This window comes from Oncorhynchus tshawytscha, linkage group LG16, assembly GCF_018296145.1.
Source record: "Oncorhynchus tshawytscha isolate Ot180627B linkage group LG16, Otsh_v2.0, whole genome shotgun sequence".
Taxonomy (NCBI): Eukaryota; Metazoa; Chordata; class Actinopteri; order Salmoniformes; family Salmonidae; genus Oncorhynchus; species Oncorhynchus tshawytscha.
Window position 1 is genome coordinate 65,723,915 of NC_056444.1, and position 20,189 is coordinate 65,744,103.

The 20,189-nt window shown below is 42.3% G+C and overlaps 1 protein-coding gene across 3 annotated transcripts in view; it reads right to left on the minus strand.

Moving 5' to 3' along the window:
- The window catches only part of LOC112216124 (protein kinase C and casein kinase substrate in neurons protein 1), a 47,138-nt gene that overhangs the window by 11,862 nt on the left and 15,087 nt on the right, over positions 1-20,189 (minus strand). For 2 of the 3 annotated variants that reach the window (XM_024375854.2, XM_024375852.2), the window contains exon 3: positions 475-604. In XM_024375854.2, coding sequence (XP_024231622.1) covers positions 475-537 — 63 coding nt within the window. In that variant the 5' untranslated portion in view covers positions 538-604. Of the gene's footprint in view, positions 1-474; positions 605-9,446; positions 9,704-20,189 lie in introns of those variants that run through there. The other variant, XM_024375853.2, reaches the window with a different exon arrangement.

Consider the following 20,189-nt stretch of genomic DNA (forward strand, 5'->3'; position numbering starts at 1 on the left):
GAGTCATTATGCTATTCACTATACTGTGGCCAGGGCTTTCTTGGCCACATAGAGATCTATACAGGGCAGGTGCATGTAGGCTGAATGGCTCCCTCAGTGCTGCTTCTAACTGAGAGGCTCTGTCTGTCTGTGTGTCTGTGATCCTCCTCCATACGATGACACAAAAGGGTCTCTGTGTTCAGTGAATTCATTAGCACTAATTGGATATGTTCTGTGCAACAACAACAATATCACCGCATTGGAATAAGCAACCATATTCCTATGGATCTTCGCGGAAATGAAATGACCTACTGTATCATGTTTGTTTTCTGTTGTCAATAACCTTTTCAAACAGAGAAAACAAGATGGTGGCCAGTCATGTCCATGTTTAATGTCTCCTAAAGAGGGATTGTTGTGTCTGACTTGGCTTATAAAGGTCGATAGGTTTTCCTTCACAGCCCAAAAGAACAGCATGGATGGTGTTTTCTGAAGTACCTCCCAAAAGCTGTCCATAGCGTCGTCAGCAGCAGCAGCAGATTCATCGTAGGACCCCGACATTTTCCTGGTTGTGGCAAAGCAGGCTAAACTCTAAATGTGTCAGCAGCAGAGCTGGGTTCCTCATGCACTGGAAGAGAAAGAGAGAGAGAAAGAGGAGAAAAGGAGGAAAGCGTGAGAATGCATAGCTATATAAATGCAATACAGTAGAACATCCTACACACCTAGAAAAAAAGGTGCTATCTAGAACCTAAAACTATTCTTCGGCTGTCCCTATAAGAAAACCATTTGAAGAACCCTTTTTCCAGGTAATGGAATCCAAAATAGTTCTACCTGGAACCAAAAAGGGTTCTCCTATGGGGACAGCCAAAGAACCCTTTTGGAACCCTAAGAGTGTACAACATTCATCATTTACATGATGTGATATGATATACAATACTTGGGCTCTCTATGGTATTCAGAAACCATGTTTTCCATAACCACTCAATGAGCAGCACCGATGAAAGGCTTCCTTTGGCTTCCTTCAGCTCTAATAGTAAGGTAAAAATAGTATTCTGTCCCAAAGAATACTGCTCCCTGGCCCCGGGGAACAGAAAGGCCATTTTCCACATGCCTGTCCCAGAAACCATAGCACAGACACCACAGGGCACACAGCATCACTGTCATCATGGAGGTATGACACTGCGTTGTACTACATAGTAGCTAAGCATAAAGTGTTCCTCTACCCTGACATATTCCATCTGGAAGACTGCAACACTACACATTCACTGCACACAGACATGTAGGCATACTAACACACATGCATGTGTGCCAAAGCACGCAAGGCTGAGCACATTGACACAAGCACACACATGGACACACACAGACACACACAGGACACGCACACCTGGATTTCCGTTTGGAAAATGTGGCGCCAGATAATGTGACCGGGAAGATTTTAATTTACCTTCCATTTGAGAAATTTACCGGACCCATATGCACTGGGTGCATAACCCATTAGTCCGTCCATCCACAGAGCTCAGAATTATAGAAATCCCATTTAGATTATGGAAATGTTTCTAACAGAACATGCAACTCATGTAATGTTGCAGCCAATAAAACGTCCTTTTCAAATATTCGCCAAAATACAATTTGCAGGAAAACACCATTCTAAACAGCATACATGACAGCGGTTCCATATGTGACATACCAGGGAATCTGAAGATGCAATCAACTAGGTTGGGTTGCTATTATGACTAGGATTCTACTTTCGGCTTCTGGACAACGGAAGAAAGATGGTATTAAAACCAATAGAACAGAAGAGAAATGGCAAAGCGGTGGGTCCAACAGGGAAATAAATTGAAATACATTTGACAAAATAATATAATTACTCCTGTCTATACTAAAATAAAGAAATAATGAAAAATACTTCACCAGAAAGCAAGACTTAGCAACGGAAGAATCATCATTAGCTTATTATTATTTATTTTGGGCTGTGGATTGTTTCAAATCACAAGCTCGTAGGCCTATGCCTATTTGGAAAACCCCCAAATTGGGCAGCTCGTGTGGCAATAGGCCAAGTTGATTATTTAGCTGTGGCTGTCAGTGAAAAGTATCTCAAATATGTCTGAAGATAATGTGGATTGAGTATAATTTAAAATGTTGAGACAAGGAGGGAGGGGTGTGTGGCAAAGATACAGATGAGTCTCTCTCCAGAATGGCCCTACTGTCTCTTGCCAATGCCTTGTGATTGTCTCCACCCCCCTCCGGGGGTCACCCATATTCCCTATTACCCTCAGTGTATTTATACCTGTGCTCTCTGTTTATCTGTTGCCAGTTCATCTTGTCTAATCAAGTTAACCAGCATGGTTTTTCTGTGCACCTGCTGTTTCCAAGTCTCTGTTTTTCTAGTCCTCCCGGTCCTGACCTTTGCCTGCCCTGACACTGAGCCTGCCTGCCTGACCATTCAGCCTGCCCTGACACTGAGCCCGCCTGCCTGACCATTCAACCTGCCCTGACACTGAGCCCGCCTGCCTGACCATTCAGCCTGCCCTGACCTCGAGCCTGCCTGCCACTCTGTACCTCCTGGACTCTGACCTGGTTTATGATCTTTTGACAGTCCTTTGTTTTATAATAACTATCAGAGACTCGAACCATCTGCCTCCAATGTCGGCATCTGGGTCTCACCCTGTATCGTTATAGAGACTGCGTGAATCAGGCCTTCATGGTCAAATTTCTGCAAAGAAACCACTACTAAAGGACACCAATAAGAAGAGACTTGCTTGGACCAAGAAATAAGAGAAATGGACATTAGACCAGTGGAAATCTGTCCTTTGGTCTAAGGAGTCCAAATTTGAGATTTTTGGTGTCTTTGTGAGACGCAGAGTAGGTGAATGGATGAACTCTGCATGTGTGGTTCCCACTGTGAAGCATGGAGGAAAAGGTGTGAGGGTGCTTTGCTGGTGACACTGTCTGTGATTTATTTAAAATTCAAGGCACACTTAACTAGCATGGCTACCACAGCATTCTGCAGCAATACGCCATCCCATCTGGTTTGCGCTTAGTGGGACTATCATTTGTTTTTCAACAGGACAATGACCCAACACACCTCAGGCCAGGACCTGGTTTATTTCATAACCGTTATTTCTGAGATTTGACTTTTTAAAATTTGTAGTTTGTTTGGAGTGCTCCATGTGAGCAATGAGCATATGTCTGGTTTCTCCTTCCTGATAATGTTGAGGGAGTACGCCCACCTTAGCACACATACGAGGTCCTGGCCTACAGTGTGGAAATGTAGGGAAATGTATATACAGTGGGGAGAACAAGTATTTGATACACTGCCGTAGTGTGTTACTAATGGTTTTCTTTGAGACTGTGGTCCCAGCTCTCTTCAGGTCATTGACCAGGTCCTGCCGTGTAGTTCTGGGCTGATCCCTCACCTTCCTCATGATCATTGATGCCCCATGAGGTGAGATCTTGCATGGAGCCCCAGACCAAGGGTGATTGACCGTCATCTTGAACTTCTTCCATTTTCTAATAATTGTGCCAACAGTTGTTGCCTTCTCACCAAGCTGCTTGCCTATTGTCCTGTAGCCCATCCCAGCCTTGTGCAGATCTACAATTTTACCCCTGATGTCCTTACACAGCTCTCTGGTCTTGGCCATTGTGGAGAGGTCGGAGTCTGTTTGATTGAGTGTGTGGACAGGTGTCTTTTATACAGGTAACAAGTTCAAACAGGTGCAGTTAATACAGGTAATGAGTGGAGAACAGGAGGGCTTCTTAAAGAAAAACTAACAGGTCTGTGAGAGCCGGAATTCTTACTGATTGGTAGGTGATCAAATACTTTGATTTTCTGGATTTTTGTTTTAGATTCCATCTCTCACAGTTGAAGTGTACCTATGATAAAAATTACAGACCTCTACATGCTTTGTAAGTAGGAAAACCTGCAAAATCGGCAGTGTATCAAATACTTGTTCTCCCCACTGTATATATATATATTTTTATTTGCAAATGATAACATTAAAACTATAGTTCCTCACAGTAAGCTATTTGAAAAATCTTTCCAACAATCTCCCTCTCAGTAATCCCCAATCCTCGGGGTGATATAGCAATGGAAGTTAAAGGATTATTTTGGCTTTTTTTTCCTCCGGTCATTTTGGCCAGCAACAGTTTATTTATTTATCGTCTTTTCATTTTTTTAATTGGCCAAAAGCCGGCTATTGCCGACTAATGGAAACCCTGATGCACACACTGTATATCCTTTCTCTGAAAAGTCTACAAGAAGTTATACAGCCCAGATATCAGACAGTAAAAGAGACCAAAATAGACATTTATTTCACATTAACATCTAGTGTAAGTTTATACAACTGTAGGTGCCCTCTAACAATGTGATTCAACTGCCAATTACTTTGTAAACCTTTCCACTTTCTAAAAAATATAGTGCTTCCTGGCTTTCCTCCAAGATTTGAGATGAATGGACGATTAGTATCTATTCCTTTGACGGCTGGTCGATGTTTCCCTGCGAATAATAAAATAGCACAGACTATTCTTGTATTGAGCTCTAATTGAAACCTAATCTATTTTGCTCTCCTTTCCTGTCTCAATGAACTATTTATTAGTGGCACCTCCTTCAGGCCTAAAAGTCTCCACAACTACCCAGTGCAAAATAGCAAGCACATGGAGGGATACACTACATAAAACAATGTTAAATGGTCCCTAAACAAGGAAGGAAATGTCTTAAAGACAAAATCCTGAGCATGTGTGCCAGCCCAACAACAGCACCAATACTTGGTTTGAAACAGAACCAGCTACATAACAAGCTTTGGTTTATTTACAAATCATAAATGACAAAACATAAACAATGGAGCAATACAATCTCGGATTTGGGTTGATCGTAGAGTAAGACGCTAAGTTAGCAAGCCATTTAGACATATTTTTCTCTGGTGATGCTCTCTAAGAGGACAGAAGTAAAGGTGGCATGTCTGTTCGTTCTTCGGCTGTCTGCCATCTAGCATCTGTGTCACAGGGAATCACCAGGTGAACTGACTTACACACTGGCCATGTTCAGTAAATCCTTAAAGGGACCAACATAATATTTACCAACATAAGGTGAGTGTTGTGATCAGTTTGAGCCAACCTGACATATTAGTGTATTTAACACCTTACAGATGAGGATTGGTGGATCTCAGAAGCCAAGTTGTATGCACATGATAGATAACAGCTACACATTTTCAGCCCTAATCTGTTACACGGTCACCATAATCATGAACAGTCTACATTAAGACAGAAATTGTGTGGTTTGTGTGGTTGTGCCTGGGATTCTATAGCAGTGGTTCCTAACTCCACTTCTCAAGTAACCCCAACAGTACACATTTTTGTTGTAGCCCTGGATAAACTCACTTGATTCAACTTAACAGGACTTGGTGATTAGTTGATAAGTTGAATCAGGTGTACTTGTCCAGGGCTACAATAAAAATGTGTGCTGTTCGGGGTACTCGAGGAGTGGAGTTGGGAAACACTGGTCTATAGGCTACTTGATAAAGTATGCAATAGAGAGGCAATATAGATAGACAGTGTGTTTACTTCTTCAAACACATTTCTGCAGTATATGACCTTGAAGCCTTGATGATGGGCTACTCATCTCAATCGGAACCCTGGAACAATTTGTTCCTTGTGTGATGAATCGTGACTAGCAGGAGCGCCGAGCAGCACAGGCAGGGCAGCTATACTGCAGATACAGGACAGCAATGTCTGCATCAGCCCCGCAGTAATACAAACACAACAGTTATCGCCACTGCGCATCACACTATCTTGCGTAAACCCAAGGCAGTTACACTACTGGTCAAAGGTTTTAGAACACCTACTCATTCAAGGGTTTTTCTTTATTTTTACTATTTTCTACATTGTAGAATTACATCAAACCTATGAAATAACACATATGGAATCATATAGTAACAAAAAAGTGTTATACAAATCAAAATATATTTTATGTTTGAGATTCTTCAAATAGCCACCCTTTGCCTTGATGACATATTTGCACACTCTTGGCATTCTCTAAACCAGCTTCATGAGGTAGTCACCTGGAATGCATTTCAATTAACAGGTGTGCCTTCTTAAAAGTTCATTTGTGGAATTTCTTTCCTTCCTAATGTGTTTGAGCCAATCAGTTGTGTTGTGACAAGGTAGGGGGATATACAGAAGACAGCCCTATTTGATAAAAGACCAAGTCCATATTATGGCAAGAACAGCTCAAATAAGCAAAGAGAAACGACAGTCCATCATTCCTTTAAGACATGAAGGTCAGTCAATATTGAATTTTTCTAGTACCTTGACAATTTCTTCAAGAGCAGCCACAAAAACCATCAAGCGCTATGATGAAACTGGCTCTCATGAGGACCGCCACAGGAAAGGAAGACCCAGAGTTACCTCTGCAGCAGAGGATAGGTTCATTAGAGTTACCAGCCTCAGAAATTGCAGTTCAAATAAATTCTTCACAGAGTTCAAGTGAACGGACACATCTCGACATCAACTGTTCAGAGGAGACTGTCGGAGTCAGGCCTTCATGCACGAATTGCTGCAAAGAAACCACTACTAAAGGACATCAATAAGAAGAAGAGACTTGCTTTGACCAAGAAACATGAGAAATGGACAGTAGACTGGTAGAAATTTGTCCTTTGGTCTGATGAGTCCAAATTGGAAAGTGTCTTTATGAAATGCGGTGTGAGTGAACGGATGATCTTCGCATGTGTATTTCCCACCGTAAAGCATGGAGGAGAAGGTGTGATGGTGCTTTGCTGGTGACGCTGTCAAATTTATTTAGAATTGAAGGCACACTTAACCAGCATGGCAACCACAGCATTCTGCAGCAATATGCCATCCCATATGGTTTGGGCTTAGTGGGACTATAATTTGTTTTTCAACTGGACAATGACCCAACACACCCCCAGGCTGTGTAAGGGCTATTTTACCAAGAAGGAGAGTGATGGAGTGCTGCATCAGATGACCTGGCCTCAACAATCCCCCGACCTCAACCAAATTGAGATGGTTTGGGATGAGTTGGACCGCAGAGTGAAGGAAAAGCAGCCAACCAGTGCTCGGCATATGTGAGAACTCCTTCAAGACTGTTGGAAAAGCATTCCAGGTGAAGCTGGTTGAGAGAATGCCAAGAGTGTGCAAAGCTGTCATTGAGGCAAAGGGTGGCTATTTGAAGAATCTCAAATATAAAATATATTTTGATTTGTTTTTTTAACTATGTACTCCGAGAGTCGGGAAGGAAGTTCAGGGAGTGAATACAGGAGCGGACCGGTCACCTCTGCTCAGGCGCGGGAGCATGATGACCTAGAGGCCGGAGAGAGAGCATACGTGACAGTACCGTCTCCAACGGCGCGTTAGGCTCCAGCCGCAGGACGCCAACCACAGGGACGATCCTGAGCGGTCCGGTCGCCTCCGCTGTTTACTGTTTACTGTTTACTGTCACAGAGTTATTGCCTTGTAGTTTTATGAGCAATAAGATCTATACCATGCATGGTAATCAGAAGTCGTGACTCAGCAAGGCATTAAATCTGTTTGATATGCTGCAGACAATGTTTCATCCAGGGGAACCAAGACATTTCACACTTTGACCCGCTGGTCAGGTTCTCTAGATAATCTCAACCAAGCTAGGACCCGCCCATTATTATTTGTGCGCTTCTCATTTCAGTGAGATCATAGGTCCGTCTACCTGTCTGTCAGCCTGGCCCTCCAATTAGCCTCTGGATCCCTGGCTAAGAGGCATGCTGTCCTCCAGAGCCGGCTAAGCCCCTGCAAGACTCTAAAAGCTGAGCTCATGAAGAAACCCACATGGTTCTATACCGCACACTACTATAATATAGTTATTATACCATAGTGAGGCAGTTTCTAAATGTGAATAAAGCTAGATTATGCTTTCAACATTCATTCATTTGGGTGAAGTATGTGAATGTGAAATGTCATTGTCAAACATGCTCGATTTTGCAGGCATTTCCATACATTGAATTATATTGGATAAACACTCAACCACACCTAAACATACCTGCATACTCTTTGAATAAACTGTATAAAATCTTTGCTTTAGCGTTAAGTTATTTACTGTATTTTTGTGCAAAAACAAAAACAAAAAACATTTTACATTATCAATGCTAATACTGTATATTTACATGTAAACACGCCTGTGACATTGAAAAGCTAACTAAGAACACCTAACCTTCAGCAGCATTACCATTATTGTGAAATAACAAGGGAAAAACAGAACTCATACCATTCCAAAATCATTGTGTGAGACAAGCTACATGGAAGGTCACAGTCCTTTCATGCATGGTTAACCTCTCAAACTATTATAGGGTCAAAGGCTTATTGCTAGATTGGTTACTGGCACAATGTTTGTTAATACTAAAGGACAATGTGGACACAAAGGTCCTCAGGCTCAGATGGTCACACTACAGAATGAGAATACATCATCCTCCGGTACTCCGGGTTGTAAAGTGGCATGTGCCACAAACAAAAGTGATCATCACTTGAGGGGATGTGTACCCCTGCACATTGAATCGGTACCGGTACCCCCTGTATATAGCCTCTTTATTGTTATTTTATTGTGTTACTTTTTTAAAACTTCAGTTTATTTAGCAAATATTCTCTTACTTTAAAAAATATAAAAAAGTTTGATTTAATTTTATTTGGGAGGTAGGGAGACATGCTGCTTAATTATTTTGGTCAATCTGCCAGTAGATTGTCTTCCTTTGCAATGCGTGGTGAGGAGATGAGAAAGACAGAGAATAGCCTAATTGATTGAAACATCAATTGATGTTCAGTATGACAGGTGTCAAATCTAAACATGAAAATAGCTACATCAAAGTTTCAATATATTGCACATCATTTTCATGTTGCTTGTGGTTTCACGGCCACTAAATGTGCCAGTCCAAACAGATTCTACTTCTCCTTTTCAGAACAAGACTCAAAAGGTTATTTTCACTTACTGTACCTAAAACTGATACAGTAAGCTGATCTTAGTATCAAGCCTTTTCCACCATAAAAAATGATTGAGTATCTTTTGCTTAATGAGGAGAATATGCCTATAAAAAGGATCCAAACAGTTCTAATAGGCTACTACGTTTTCTTGACAATTTATCAAACCATATCTCTATTATAAACTTGGTGCCCATATAAAAAACACGACCAGTACACAGTCTCTCCCTTAATAACTAGAGGATAGATGATTTGACCAACTGAAGGCAACTTTAAATTACTTGGATAAGAGACATACATCCGAATGTCATATAATTGGGTCCATTAGAGTTTTGATCCAATCCTTGGGCAATTAATGAATCAACGACCTCTCTTGAAGACATAGCTTGCAGGATATTGCACTGTACAATCACATACTAGGATCTGTCTAACAGCACAGCCAGAAAGAAATAAAGGCAAAGGTCAAAGCCATTATGGCTCAGAAATGAGCAACAATATTAATGATTTTCGCTTACCCTATTTGCACCCATGAAAACAGATTGAAGGACACTATCAAAAATAAATGTATATCCACAAGCCCTTGTGGGAACCATACACGGGCTACTCCCTCTTCGAGTCTTATTTTGTAGTCCAGATTTGGCTTCTGTTGGAATTCATTAGCAGGGAGAACAGTGGGCTCTGTTGAACTTCTTTGTTTTTGACCGTCTTGGCCAGACCCAGTGTGAACAAGCCAGTGTTTCTCAATGGTGGACAGATAATCCTGCAATGTTCCAATTGAATGGCTTAGAAGGGGAGGGAGGGTGAAGAAGAGGATAGGAGAAGATAGGAGGAGCAATATAATATAAATGCATTGCAGAGTGTGAGAGAGAGGAGGATGCAATGAAGGAGTCTGAGATTACACTAACTACCAGGATGTGATTATGTATTGATAGGCTAGCTAGCTAAACGTGCAAGGCATCCCAAACGTGTGTGTGAGAGAGAGGGAGATATATTGAGGCTGTGCTCGGTGTGTGTGATTGTGTATGCAAAAAAGCAGCATGCAAACCTACTGCCTGAATACAGATGGTATATGCTTAGATGAGGTGACTGGTGTGGAATAATGAAATAAGGAGTGGTATTGTTAAACATAATGATATATTATCGATGACTTCGTATATTGTGTAGCATGGGAGACCATGTTCATACCTTCGTCATAGGGCTGTTTGTCGCTCTTCTAAAGCCTTGTGAGTGAGAACCACAAAACACTTGTAAACCTATTACAGTAATCAGATTTCAGTCAGGTTCTAACTTTATTCTCTCACACCCTACCATCCCCCTTTCTGACACGTTTTAGAAATGAGGCTGATTACCAAACCAGGTAGCTTACTCAAATACGCCTGAACCCATCTATAACTCACTCTTATCTAAACAATATGAATTCCATAAACACTGGTGGTTGTCATGGCTACTGTTGGACAGAAATACACTCTGAGAACACCTTCAACTGAGAAGCTGATAGGGAGGACACTCAAGGAGAGAGAGGAGGAAAGAGGAGGAACTGGAGAGAGAAAGTGATAGGGAGGGGAAGAGTGAGGCTTCTGAAGGAGAGCGAGAGAGAGAGAGAGCGAGAGAGAGAGAGCGAGAGAGAGAGAGCGAGAGAGAGAGAGCGAGAGGGAGAGACAGCGAGGAAGGGAGGTAGGGAGATGAGACTTGGTGGAGCAGGTGCATAGAGCAATGGAAGCTGTTGTGAGAAAACAGTTGGTGAGCGGAATAGAGAGTGCCACCGGGTCATAGTGGTAGCTAAATAGATCAGGAGAGAGACGTGATTCATCTCCGGGGCGTGCGGGCACTGTGGTTACAGCGGCAGGGTGGAATAAACAGGCTGTTGAATGTTGCTAGGAGACAGACAGAGCTACAGCGCTGTGTGCACGGGGCTTGCATCATCACAGTGGAGATGAGATGAGGGTGGGAAGCTGGCCATTATCCACATTCAGGCGAAAACATAAGGGGTGGTTAGGTGGATGAGTGTCGTGAGGTGACTCTGCAATCAACTCCTATAGGGTCTTCTCATATCCATAACAGCACAGCACCTGCACTCCAGTGAAAATGAGCAGACTATCTCGGTAAACACATCAGGCATTCAGCGGTGTGTGTGGAGGGAGGATGGGTGTTTGTAAAAGATTGTTAGAAAGGAATGGGCAGAGGGTAAATGTGACGGGGGGGTATTGTTGTATTTATCAGTGGAATGTGTTCTACAGTGGGCCCTGTGCTCTGCTTTGCTCACTGGCCCATGGATTGTGAGAGTTAAATCAGAGCTGACATGGCCATCCAGATGGGGCGACTGCAGCAGCATCTAAAAAATAACCCCCCTCTCCCCATGTACCTTCTCCCCTGTCACACAGATAACAGAACATGTTCATAGCCTCCCTCTCCTCTATACCTGTACTGCTATACCCAGACAATAGAATATGTTCATAGCCTTCCTCTCCTCTATACCTGTACTGCTATACCCAGACAACATAATATGTTCATAGCCTCCCTCTCCTCTATACCTGTACTGCTATACCCAGACAACAGAAAATGTTCATAGCCTCCCTCTCCTCTATACCTGTACTGCTATACCCAGACAACAGAATATGTTCATAGCCTCCATCTCCTCTATACCTGTACTGCTGTACCCAGACAACAGAAAATGTTCATAGCCTCCCTCTCCTCTATACCTGTACTGCTATACCCAGACAACAGAAAATGTTCATAGCCTCCCTCTCCTCTATACCTGTACTGCTGTACCCAGACAACAGAATATGTTCATAGCCTCCCTCTCCTCTATACCTGTACTGCTATACCCAGACAACAGAATATGTTCATAGCCTCCCTCTCCTCTATACCTGTACTGCTATACCCAGACAACAGAATATGTTCATAGCCTCCCTCTCCTCTATACCTGTACTGCTATACCCAGACAACAGAAAATGTTCATAGCCTCCCTCTCCTCTATACCTGTACTGCTGTACCCAGACAACAGAAAATGTTCATAGCCTCCCTCTCCTCTATACCTGTACTGCTGTACCCAGACAACAGAAAATGTTCATAGCCTCCCTCTCCTCTATACCTGTACTGCTGTACCCAGACAACAGAAGATGTTCCTTGAAACGATTCAAATGTATTTTGGGCCAAAAAAATCTGTCTCTCAAACATGTACAGTTCTATGCAATGGCTGCTTCCAGTAGTCTCGTGTTGCCATACCTCCAAAATCACGTCGTTGTCACGCCTCCCTTTGAGATTTGGAGAATGTTGTATTGCAAAAAATGGTTTGAATGGTCTGCTGATACCAGCGGCACAATTTTGATTGTATGTTTCATTTCAAGACCCCTCCCTTGACACGCCCATAGAAGGGGTGCTGTAAACGTTACTGTTTTCCTGTTGGGGTAGTTGCTGCCTATGCTAGTTTCAAGTGCTAGTTTTCACATTATAAAGTGTGGGTGACAGTCTGTGATTTATATTTATTGAAAGTGGATTACGCTGCTAAAGACAAACGTCACAACACGTTCTAAATCGCTCGAGTGACACTTTTTTTCCCATTCACAATGTGAACAAGACAAAGGAGCTGATCGTGGACTACAGGAAAAGATGGGCCGAACAGGCCCCCATTAACGACAGGGCTGTAGTGGAGCGGTTTGAGAGTTCCAAGTTCCTTGGTGTCCACATCACCAATGAACTACCAGATCCTCAAAAAGTTATACAGCTGCATCATTGAGAGCATTCTGACCAGTTACATCACAGCCTGGTATGGTAACTGCTCTGCTGATCACACCACTCACGTCGCGTGCGTGCTTCGCGTTGCAAAATACATTTCCACACGTTAATCAATCATTGCACCCACACTGCTTGCTCATGCCAACGAGCATCTGTGTTGCCAGGCGCTAAAATAGAAGCTGCTTCTATTTGTGATGCAGATCGCGCTGCAAGTCCTGCCTCTCCCATCTCCTCATTAGTTTATAGAAGCAGATACCCACATGCCATCTCCTCATTGGTTATACCCACGTGGGTGATTGAAAGAGGAACTGAGGTCGATCATCGTCATGGTAATACTATTAGATGCCAATCGCCATGTAAGGTCCAAAGAAGAAAAAGCCTGAAAGGAGGAGAGATGACTAGAAACAATTCGGTTGACCGTTTTATTTGAGCCACATGGTTGCTGGCTGCGCTTTGCTCCCACCAAAGATAGTGAAGATTGTCCATTATTTCGTTTTTGTAAGAACCCAAAAAACAGAGGCAGTTGGAGAACCTATTCAAGTGAGTAAATACATTTTTTCAATAAAAAAAACAATGTATTATATGATAGATAGCTAGCTAGCTGGCTACAGTAGGCCACTTTGTAGGCTAACTCATCTAAGCTGCTAGCTAGCTAGCTAGCTAACTAACTTTACAGGCTGTTTAGCTAAGTGAATTAAATGTCATCAGCTAGCTAACTTCCTATTAGCTAGGTATCTTAATCAATGTAAATAAAAAAATGCAGTCTCCAAGTGCATTTGTAGATAATAGCCATGGAAGAGGATGAAATTGCAGCTCCAGATGTCAGTAAAGGGAGAGTGTAGGCTACTTGATAAGGGAGGTCATTTTTTGAAAGGACATTTTTAAAAGATTCACCAGTTCCAGTACCTAGAGGGGAAAACTTTGAGGACATAGAGATAATAGCAACATCATATTAAGTGCTGTCTAATTTGAGTATTATGAAACCCGTTTCTTTGTGATCTTTTCTGTCCTCAGATATGGAATGCTGTGAAAGCCTGTTTCCAAATGAAGAGAGAGGTCCCAATGAATATTCTAAGAGACTAATGGTGTATCCTAAATGCCATGGGTTATGTGTGTAGGCCTACCTATGTTAGAAAATGTTGTATACAAAAATACAGTTAATCACTCACAATGTATAAACCTATTACAATTGGAGCAGGCCAACCTTGGTGGAGGTCTGCAGGGTTCTATTTCAGCCCAGCAATAACACACCTGATTCAACTCAAATCTAATGAGTTGATAATCAAGTGTGCTATTGCTGGGCTGGTATAGAAGTCTCCTCACCCAGTAGATTAGGAATCAGTGGAGCAAGGTAGATCAGTAGATTAGGGATCAGTGGAGCAAGGTAGATCAGTAGATTAGGGATCAGTGGAGCAAGGTAGATCAGTAGATTAGGGATCAGTGGAGCAAGGTAGATCAGTAGATTAGGGATCAGTGGAGCAAGGTAGATCAGTAGATTAGGGATCAGTGGAGCAAGGTTGGCCACTGCTGGTATGGATTTTTTTTAAAAACCTGAAATAAAGTTTTTGTAATAATAGCCTACTTGTTACTGCTCAATTATCTATTGTTGTTTAGACTAAGATGTCTAATCTTTACATACGAGTTAGCTTATTTGTGCATTTTGAAGTGATGAAGTGTTGATTCTTTGAAGTGAAGTGTTTATACTATTATTCAAAATGAACTAGTGTCAATCTTGATTAATCACCTATCACAATCATGCAATAAAGAGGGGAAGGGGTTCTGTCTGTAATGGGTCTGTGTTTTCAAATGAACATTTCCTTTTTGTCTAGTTGTAAGATCTCCAATCTGTTTTATTTGATTGTCACTCTCTCTCAGTATATCAACGATGTGAATCCATTCTGCAGCTTATATGGCATGCATCGCCAACGCAGCCATAGGCCTACAATATGACGGCATTACTGGCCTTATGGGCATCTGTCATCTGAAGCAGAGAATAGCTCAACTCACACATGTTGAGCTATATGTTCTCAATTCAAAATGATACCAGTAGACAATGTATATGAGGCAAACCATATACCAGATGTTTTACATGCCTTTTAAGTGCTGAGAAACAAATTGGTTTAGTGCAAATCCAACCCTTGTAATTTAGTATGAAAATAAGGAGATGACAATTAGACTACAGGAGATGAGCATTACAGGCATTAACATTTTATGAGGTTCATTTTATTTAATTCATTACAGTAATGTCGCTTGCAAAATGATTGCAGTTGTTCCCATAGATACTGTAGACAGTACATGGTTGCTCTATGTATCACTGACTCTGGATAAGCTAGAGACACAGCTAACCTTTTATACAAATTTGGTTGGCTTTATAATCGTGAGAGAAAATTAACTAGCTATTACTTTATACCTAGGTAGCTTACAAGGTCAGCTGACTTTTCTCAAAACTAACCTGTGTTGGTCCAAAAAAGTGCATTCGGAAAGTATTCAGACCCCCTGACTTCTTACACAATTTGTTACATTACAGCCTTATTCTAAAATTGATGACATTTTCCTCATCAATCTACACACAATACCACATAATGACAATGCAAAAACAGTTTTTTAGAAATGTTTGCAAATGTATTTTAGAAAACTATTCAGACCCTATACTCAGTACTTTGTTGAAGCACCTTTGGCAGCAATTACAGCATTGAGTCTTCTTGGGTATGCAACTACAATCTTGGCACACCTGTATTTGGGGAGTTTCTCCTATTATTCTCTGCAGATCCTCTCAAGCTCTGTCAGGTTGGATGGGGAGCATTGCTGTACAGCTTTTTTCAGGTCTCTCCAGAGATGTGGTTCAAGTCCGGGCTCTGGCTGGGCCACTGAAGGACATTCAGAGACTTGTCCAGAAGCCACTCCTGCATGGTCTCGGCTGTGTGCTTAGGGCCGTTGTCCTGTTGATTGGTGGAGTGCTGCAGAGATGGTTGTCCTTCTGGAAGGTTCTCCCATCTCCACAGAGGAACTCTGGAGCTCTATCAAAGTGACCATCGGGTACTTGGTCACCTCCCTGACCAAGGCCTTTCTCCCCCAATTGCACAGTTTTTCCAGGCAGCCAGCTCTAGGAAGAGTCTTGGTGGTAACAAACTTCTTTCATTTAAGAATGATGGAAGCAATGCTGCAGAAATGTGTTGGTACCCTTCCCCAGATCTGTGCCTCGACACAATCCGAAAGGTGCTTCAACCAAGTACTGAGTAAAGGGTCTGAATACTTATGTAAATGTCATATTTCAGTTTTCAATTGTTAATAAATTAGCAAAAATGTCTAAACCTATTTTTGCTTTGTCCTTATTGGGTATTGTGTGTAGATTGATGAGAACATTTTTTAACCAATTTTAGAATATGGCTGTAATGTAACAACATTTGGAAAAAGTCAAGGGGAATACTTTCTAAATGCACTTTGTTGAGATTGACATAGTCTATTTATTGTGCTATTGGTTGTGTGGTGCATTGGCACACAAACCTATTGTTGGATTTTTTTGGGCATATATTTTATATACTTACAAATATGGCATCAAAATGTTGAAAATCTGATTTCGCCCTAGCCAATGATTGTCTGATTGTAGTGTAGGCCTCAATGAAACAGGCAGGGAGATTAAGCTTGTTCGTTGTGGTCAGTGAACCCTCAACCTTCTGGCCCGTAGCCCTCAAGGGCATTGGCTTTACCACAAAAGTATGTTGAATGGGCAAAGTCGATATCCACGTTTATAAACACAAGATTGCTACCGTTATTGTTATTAATGTATTAATTTATTTATTTTTGAGTTAATTCTATGAAGGGGAAGGGTGTGCTAATTTTTTACAGTACAAGGGGAGAGTCATGTGAAAATATTTTTTACGTTGGGGAGGGGGATGCACTTTTTTATGACACCTTCAATTGGACCAGTCCCTATGACACCTTCAATTGAACCAGTCCCTATGACACCTTCAATTGAACCAGTCCCTATGACACCTTCAATTGGACCAGTCCCTATGACACCTTCAATTGAACCAGTCTCTTTGACACCTTCAATTGGACCAGTCCCTATGAGACCTTCAATTAGACCAGTCCCTATGAGACCTTCAATTGGACCAGTCCCTATGAGACCTTCAATTGGACCAGTCCCTATGACACCTTCAATTAGACCAGTCCCTATGAGACCTTCAATTGGACCAGTCCCTATGAGACCTTCAATTAGACCAGTCCCTATGACACCTTCAATTGGACCAGTCCCTATGACACCTTCAATTGAACCAGTCCCTATGACACCTTCAATTGGACCAGTCCCTATGAGACCTTCAATTGGACCAGTCCCTATGACACCTTCAATTGGACCAGTCCCTATGACACCTTCAATTGGACCAGTCCCTATGACACCTTCAATTGGACCAGTCCCTATGAGACCTTCAATTAGACCAGTCCCTATGACACCTTCAATTGGACCGGTCCCTATGACACCTTCAATTTCTAACCTTCCCTAATCTGGTGCACACATTCGGAGCGCCGCCCAAGCAAGGCATTTCATTGGCTTGACGTGTTGTGAGGTGTCACTGATTTACATCAGCTTCCGACCCGTCTTTTTAGCTGATTTCTGCCATGGAAGTTCTCCAGGCTTCCTGTTTTAGGGAAGCCTGTTTCGCGATGAGGCTACCCTTGCAACAATGTGAGAAGGGTGAAACGTCATATGAGGACGACGATATGCATACTGCCCCACCCCCACTACACACCCACTGATGTATGAGACTGAAGTACTGTTGCAATATATCAAATGTCCTCTCAGAGAGAGGGAATGAAGAGAGGGAATGAAGGGGCTGCAGCACTGAGTGAGATATAAGTTCTACAGGCTGCTCTTTGGAAGCTCTTTGGAGAAAGGACTGGATCATTGACTGGAAGCAAACCTAATCCAAGGCAGAATCTGAGCAGTATTGAGCATAATGTGAATGCACTGCAGTTTGTGTGCGTGGGTTGCATTCCTCCTCGTGTGAGTGGGATGGAAACCAGTATGGTGCAGAAATGCATGTGGGCGGGACTGCGCTGTACACCATCACAATGATCATAATGAGCTCAGCCAGAGTGATTCAGTACAAATACATCAGTAACCACTGCATTCACATTGCCCCTAAATGTCTACTCAGATCTGGCCTTAACAAACAGACACACAGATGTAATACATCCTGCTCACACAACTAATCTCTGTCATCATGAATACACACACCCTCTCTCTCGTTAACTCACACAGGAAAAATAAATGAATTACCATTTGTAAATATTAGATTTTTCTCTTTCGTTACTGCAAAATATTAAAACATGTTTTGAAGCTCCCTAAGTTGTCTGTCTGCACAGAGCGGTCTGGCTGGATGGGATCACTATTTGGGGAGACAAACGTGTGACTCAGTTCTCTGATTCAGAGGTGGCCTATAGTAGATAACAGAGCTCTAGGGCTTGCTGCAGGGCCAGGCCTTCCGCCTCTCCATCTCTCCCTGGATGGTGGAGGAACAAAACCACCACACCCAGCTCCCTCACATCTTTCCCTGCTTCCCTCCCTATTACAATGAGCTCTCATGCTAGATATTTCATCCTAGCCTGCCCAGCCCAGGCCCAGCATTCCGTTAGAGTACAGCAGGAACAGCTGCTGATGTCATTGCTCCAGCAGGCAAGAGCCACTGACCCGGTCATATGGGACAAACTTAGCCTGGTCAGTATTGATCTCTGTGGTCTTGTTAAGATTCAAGGGACAGACAGATTTGGCCCTCTGTCCCTGTCAAAAGACTCTCTGCCTTTCTTTTTCTATATCTCTCTTTCTCATTATGTCTTTCTTTTCTTTCTCCTGAGAAAATGAAGATGGGTAAAGCAGACTCAACCTATGTTCTCAGGGGGACTTGATTCATTTCCCACCTTCACACCACATACTAAATCACTCCTGTCAAATCAACAAGAGTCAATACACAGTGTCAACAAAGAGCGGATCCAGCCCTGAGCATGGTGCTGAGAACAAACACAGCTACAGGATGAGTATAATAGCCACAGTAAATGTCTATATGCTACAAGACAGGCCAGAGCCAAGTAGACTAGCCATGCAGCAAAGCCAAAACCTTGCCATAATGTTAGAATAGCAATATCGGAATAAGCAGCTTTGAGTTTTTTTATGTGATTTTATTAGGATCCCCATTTGCCAAAGCTAGTCTAGCTAGTCTTACTTGGATCTGACGCGTAACAAAAAAGACATTACAAACAAAAGCCTTTACAATTTACATACATTTACATAACTTAGCAGAAGCTCTTATCCAGGAGCAATTAGAGTTGAGTGCCTTGCTCAATGGCACTGGCAAAAAAAAATACCTAGTCGGCTTGATTCGATTCAAACCAACGACCTTTCGGTTACTGGCCCAACACTCTTAACCGCTAGGCTACCTGCCGCCCTAGCATCTGGGCCAACGCGGGAACAATGAGCTACTTCTCTGGAGCAAAATAGACATACTACCATTCCCTGTTATACATTGAACGCCGTACACCTTAGTGTGATGTTATATGTGGAAAATTATTTTGCGACAACCTACCATTTTCTATTAGAATGTTATTTTAAAGTACCATTGCATACTCCATAATCCCTGAGGGGGCATTGACTGACTGGTCCGGTGTGAAAAAGCTCTTAAAAGAAAAGGAGGGGAAAAAAACAGAGAATGTACATAAAATAACTCACAGTCTATCTTGGAGCTGTAAGATGGAGGAATGTCAAAATTACAACATGAAGAGATCAAAGTCAAGGTATACTGAACATAGTTCCATTCATTGTAATTGAGAGATTAATAGAGCTTAATGCAATGTTTGAATAGCAGTTTTCTATCAAGAGCCTCAGAATATACAGGTATGAATTCCCTGTGCACATACTGCATTACACATTTCTCTCTGTCTTGAAAGTCCTCACTGCACACACTGCATTATGATTAGCAATCATTTTCATTACAAAGCTTCAAGGAGAGCAAAATGTTGATGCAAATTTATAGTACAATGGGGCAGCATGGTTTTCATTATTTTGATGGTGGCTCTGTTGCTGGCTGTGTGTGCAATTTAAGGACTGCATGTCCCCAATGTTACAGAAGCATTATTATTAGCAGCCACTGTGTAGCATCATACTCATATTCTACAGCCCTGTCCAGGTAACAGAGAGAAAGAAAGACAGAGAGAAAGAAAAAGAGATAGGTGCTGAATGGATAGTGTGTAGATCCCCAGGCTTGGAACTGCTGATATCGCACGGAAAGCAAGGGTGTTAGCTTTGTTCAAGGCACAAATTGCAGAGTGCACATATGTTGGACACACACATCCATCCACACACATACACGCTAACCTACAACACTGACATGTATTGCCCCCATACATCAAACCACCACACACACACACACCCTTAGCACATGTGATGCCTAGTCCTGATAAAACACACCCCTGTCCAGTTAGTGCTGCTGCAATGCTTATGTAACCCACAAGCCTCCTGGTGACATTGAGTG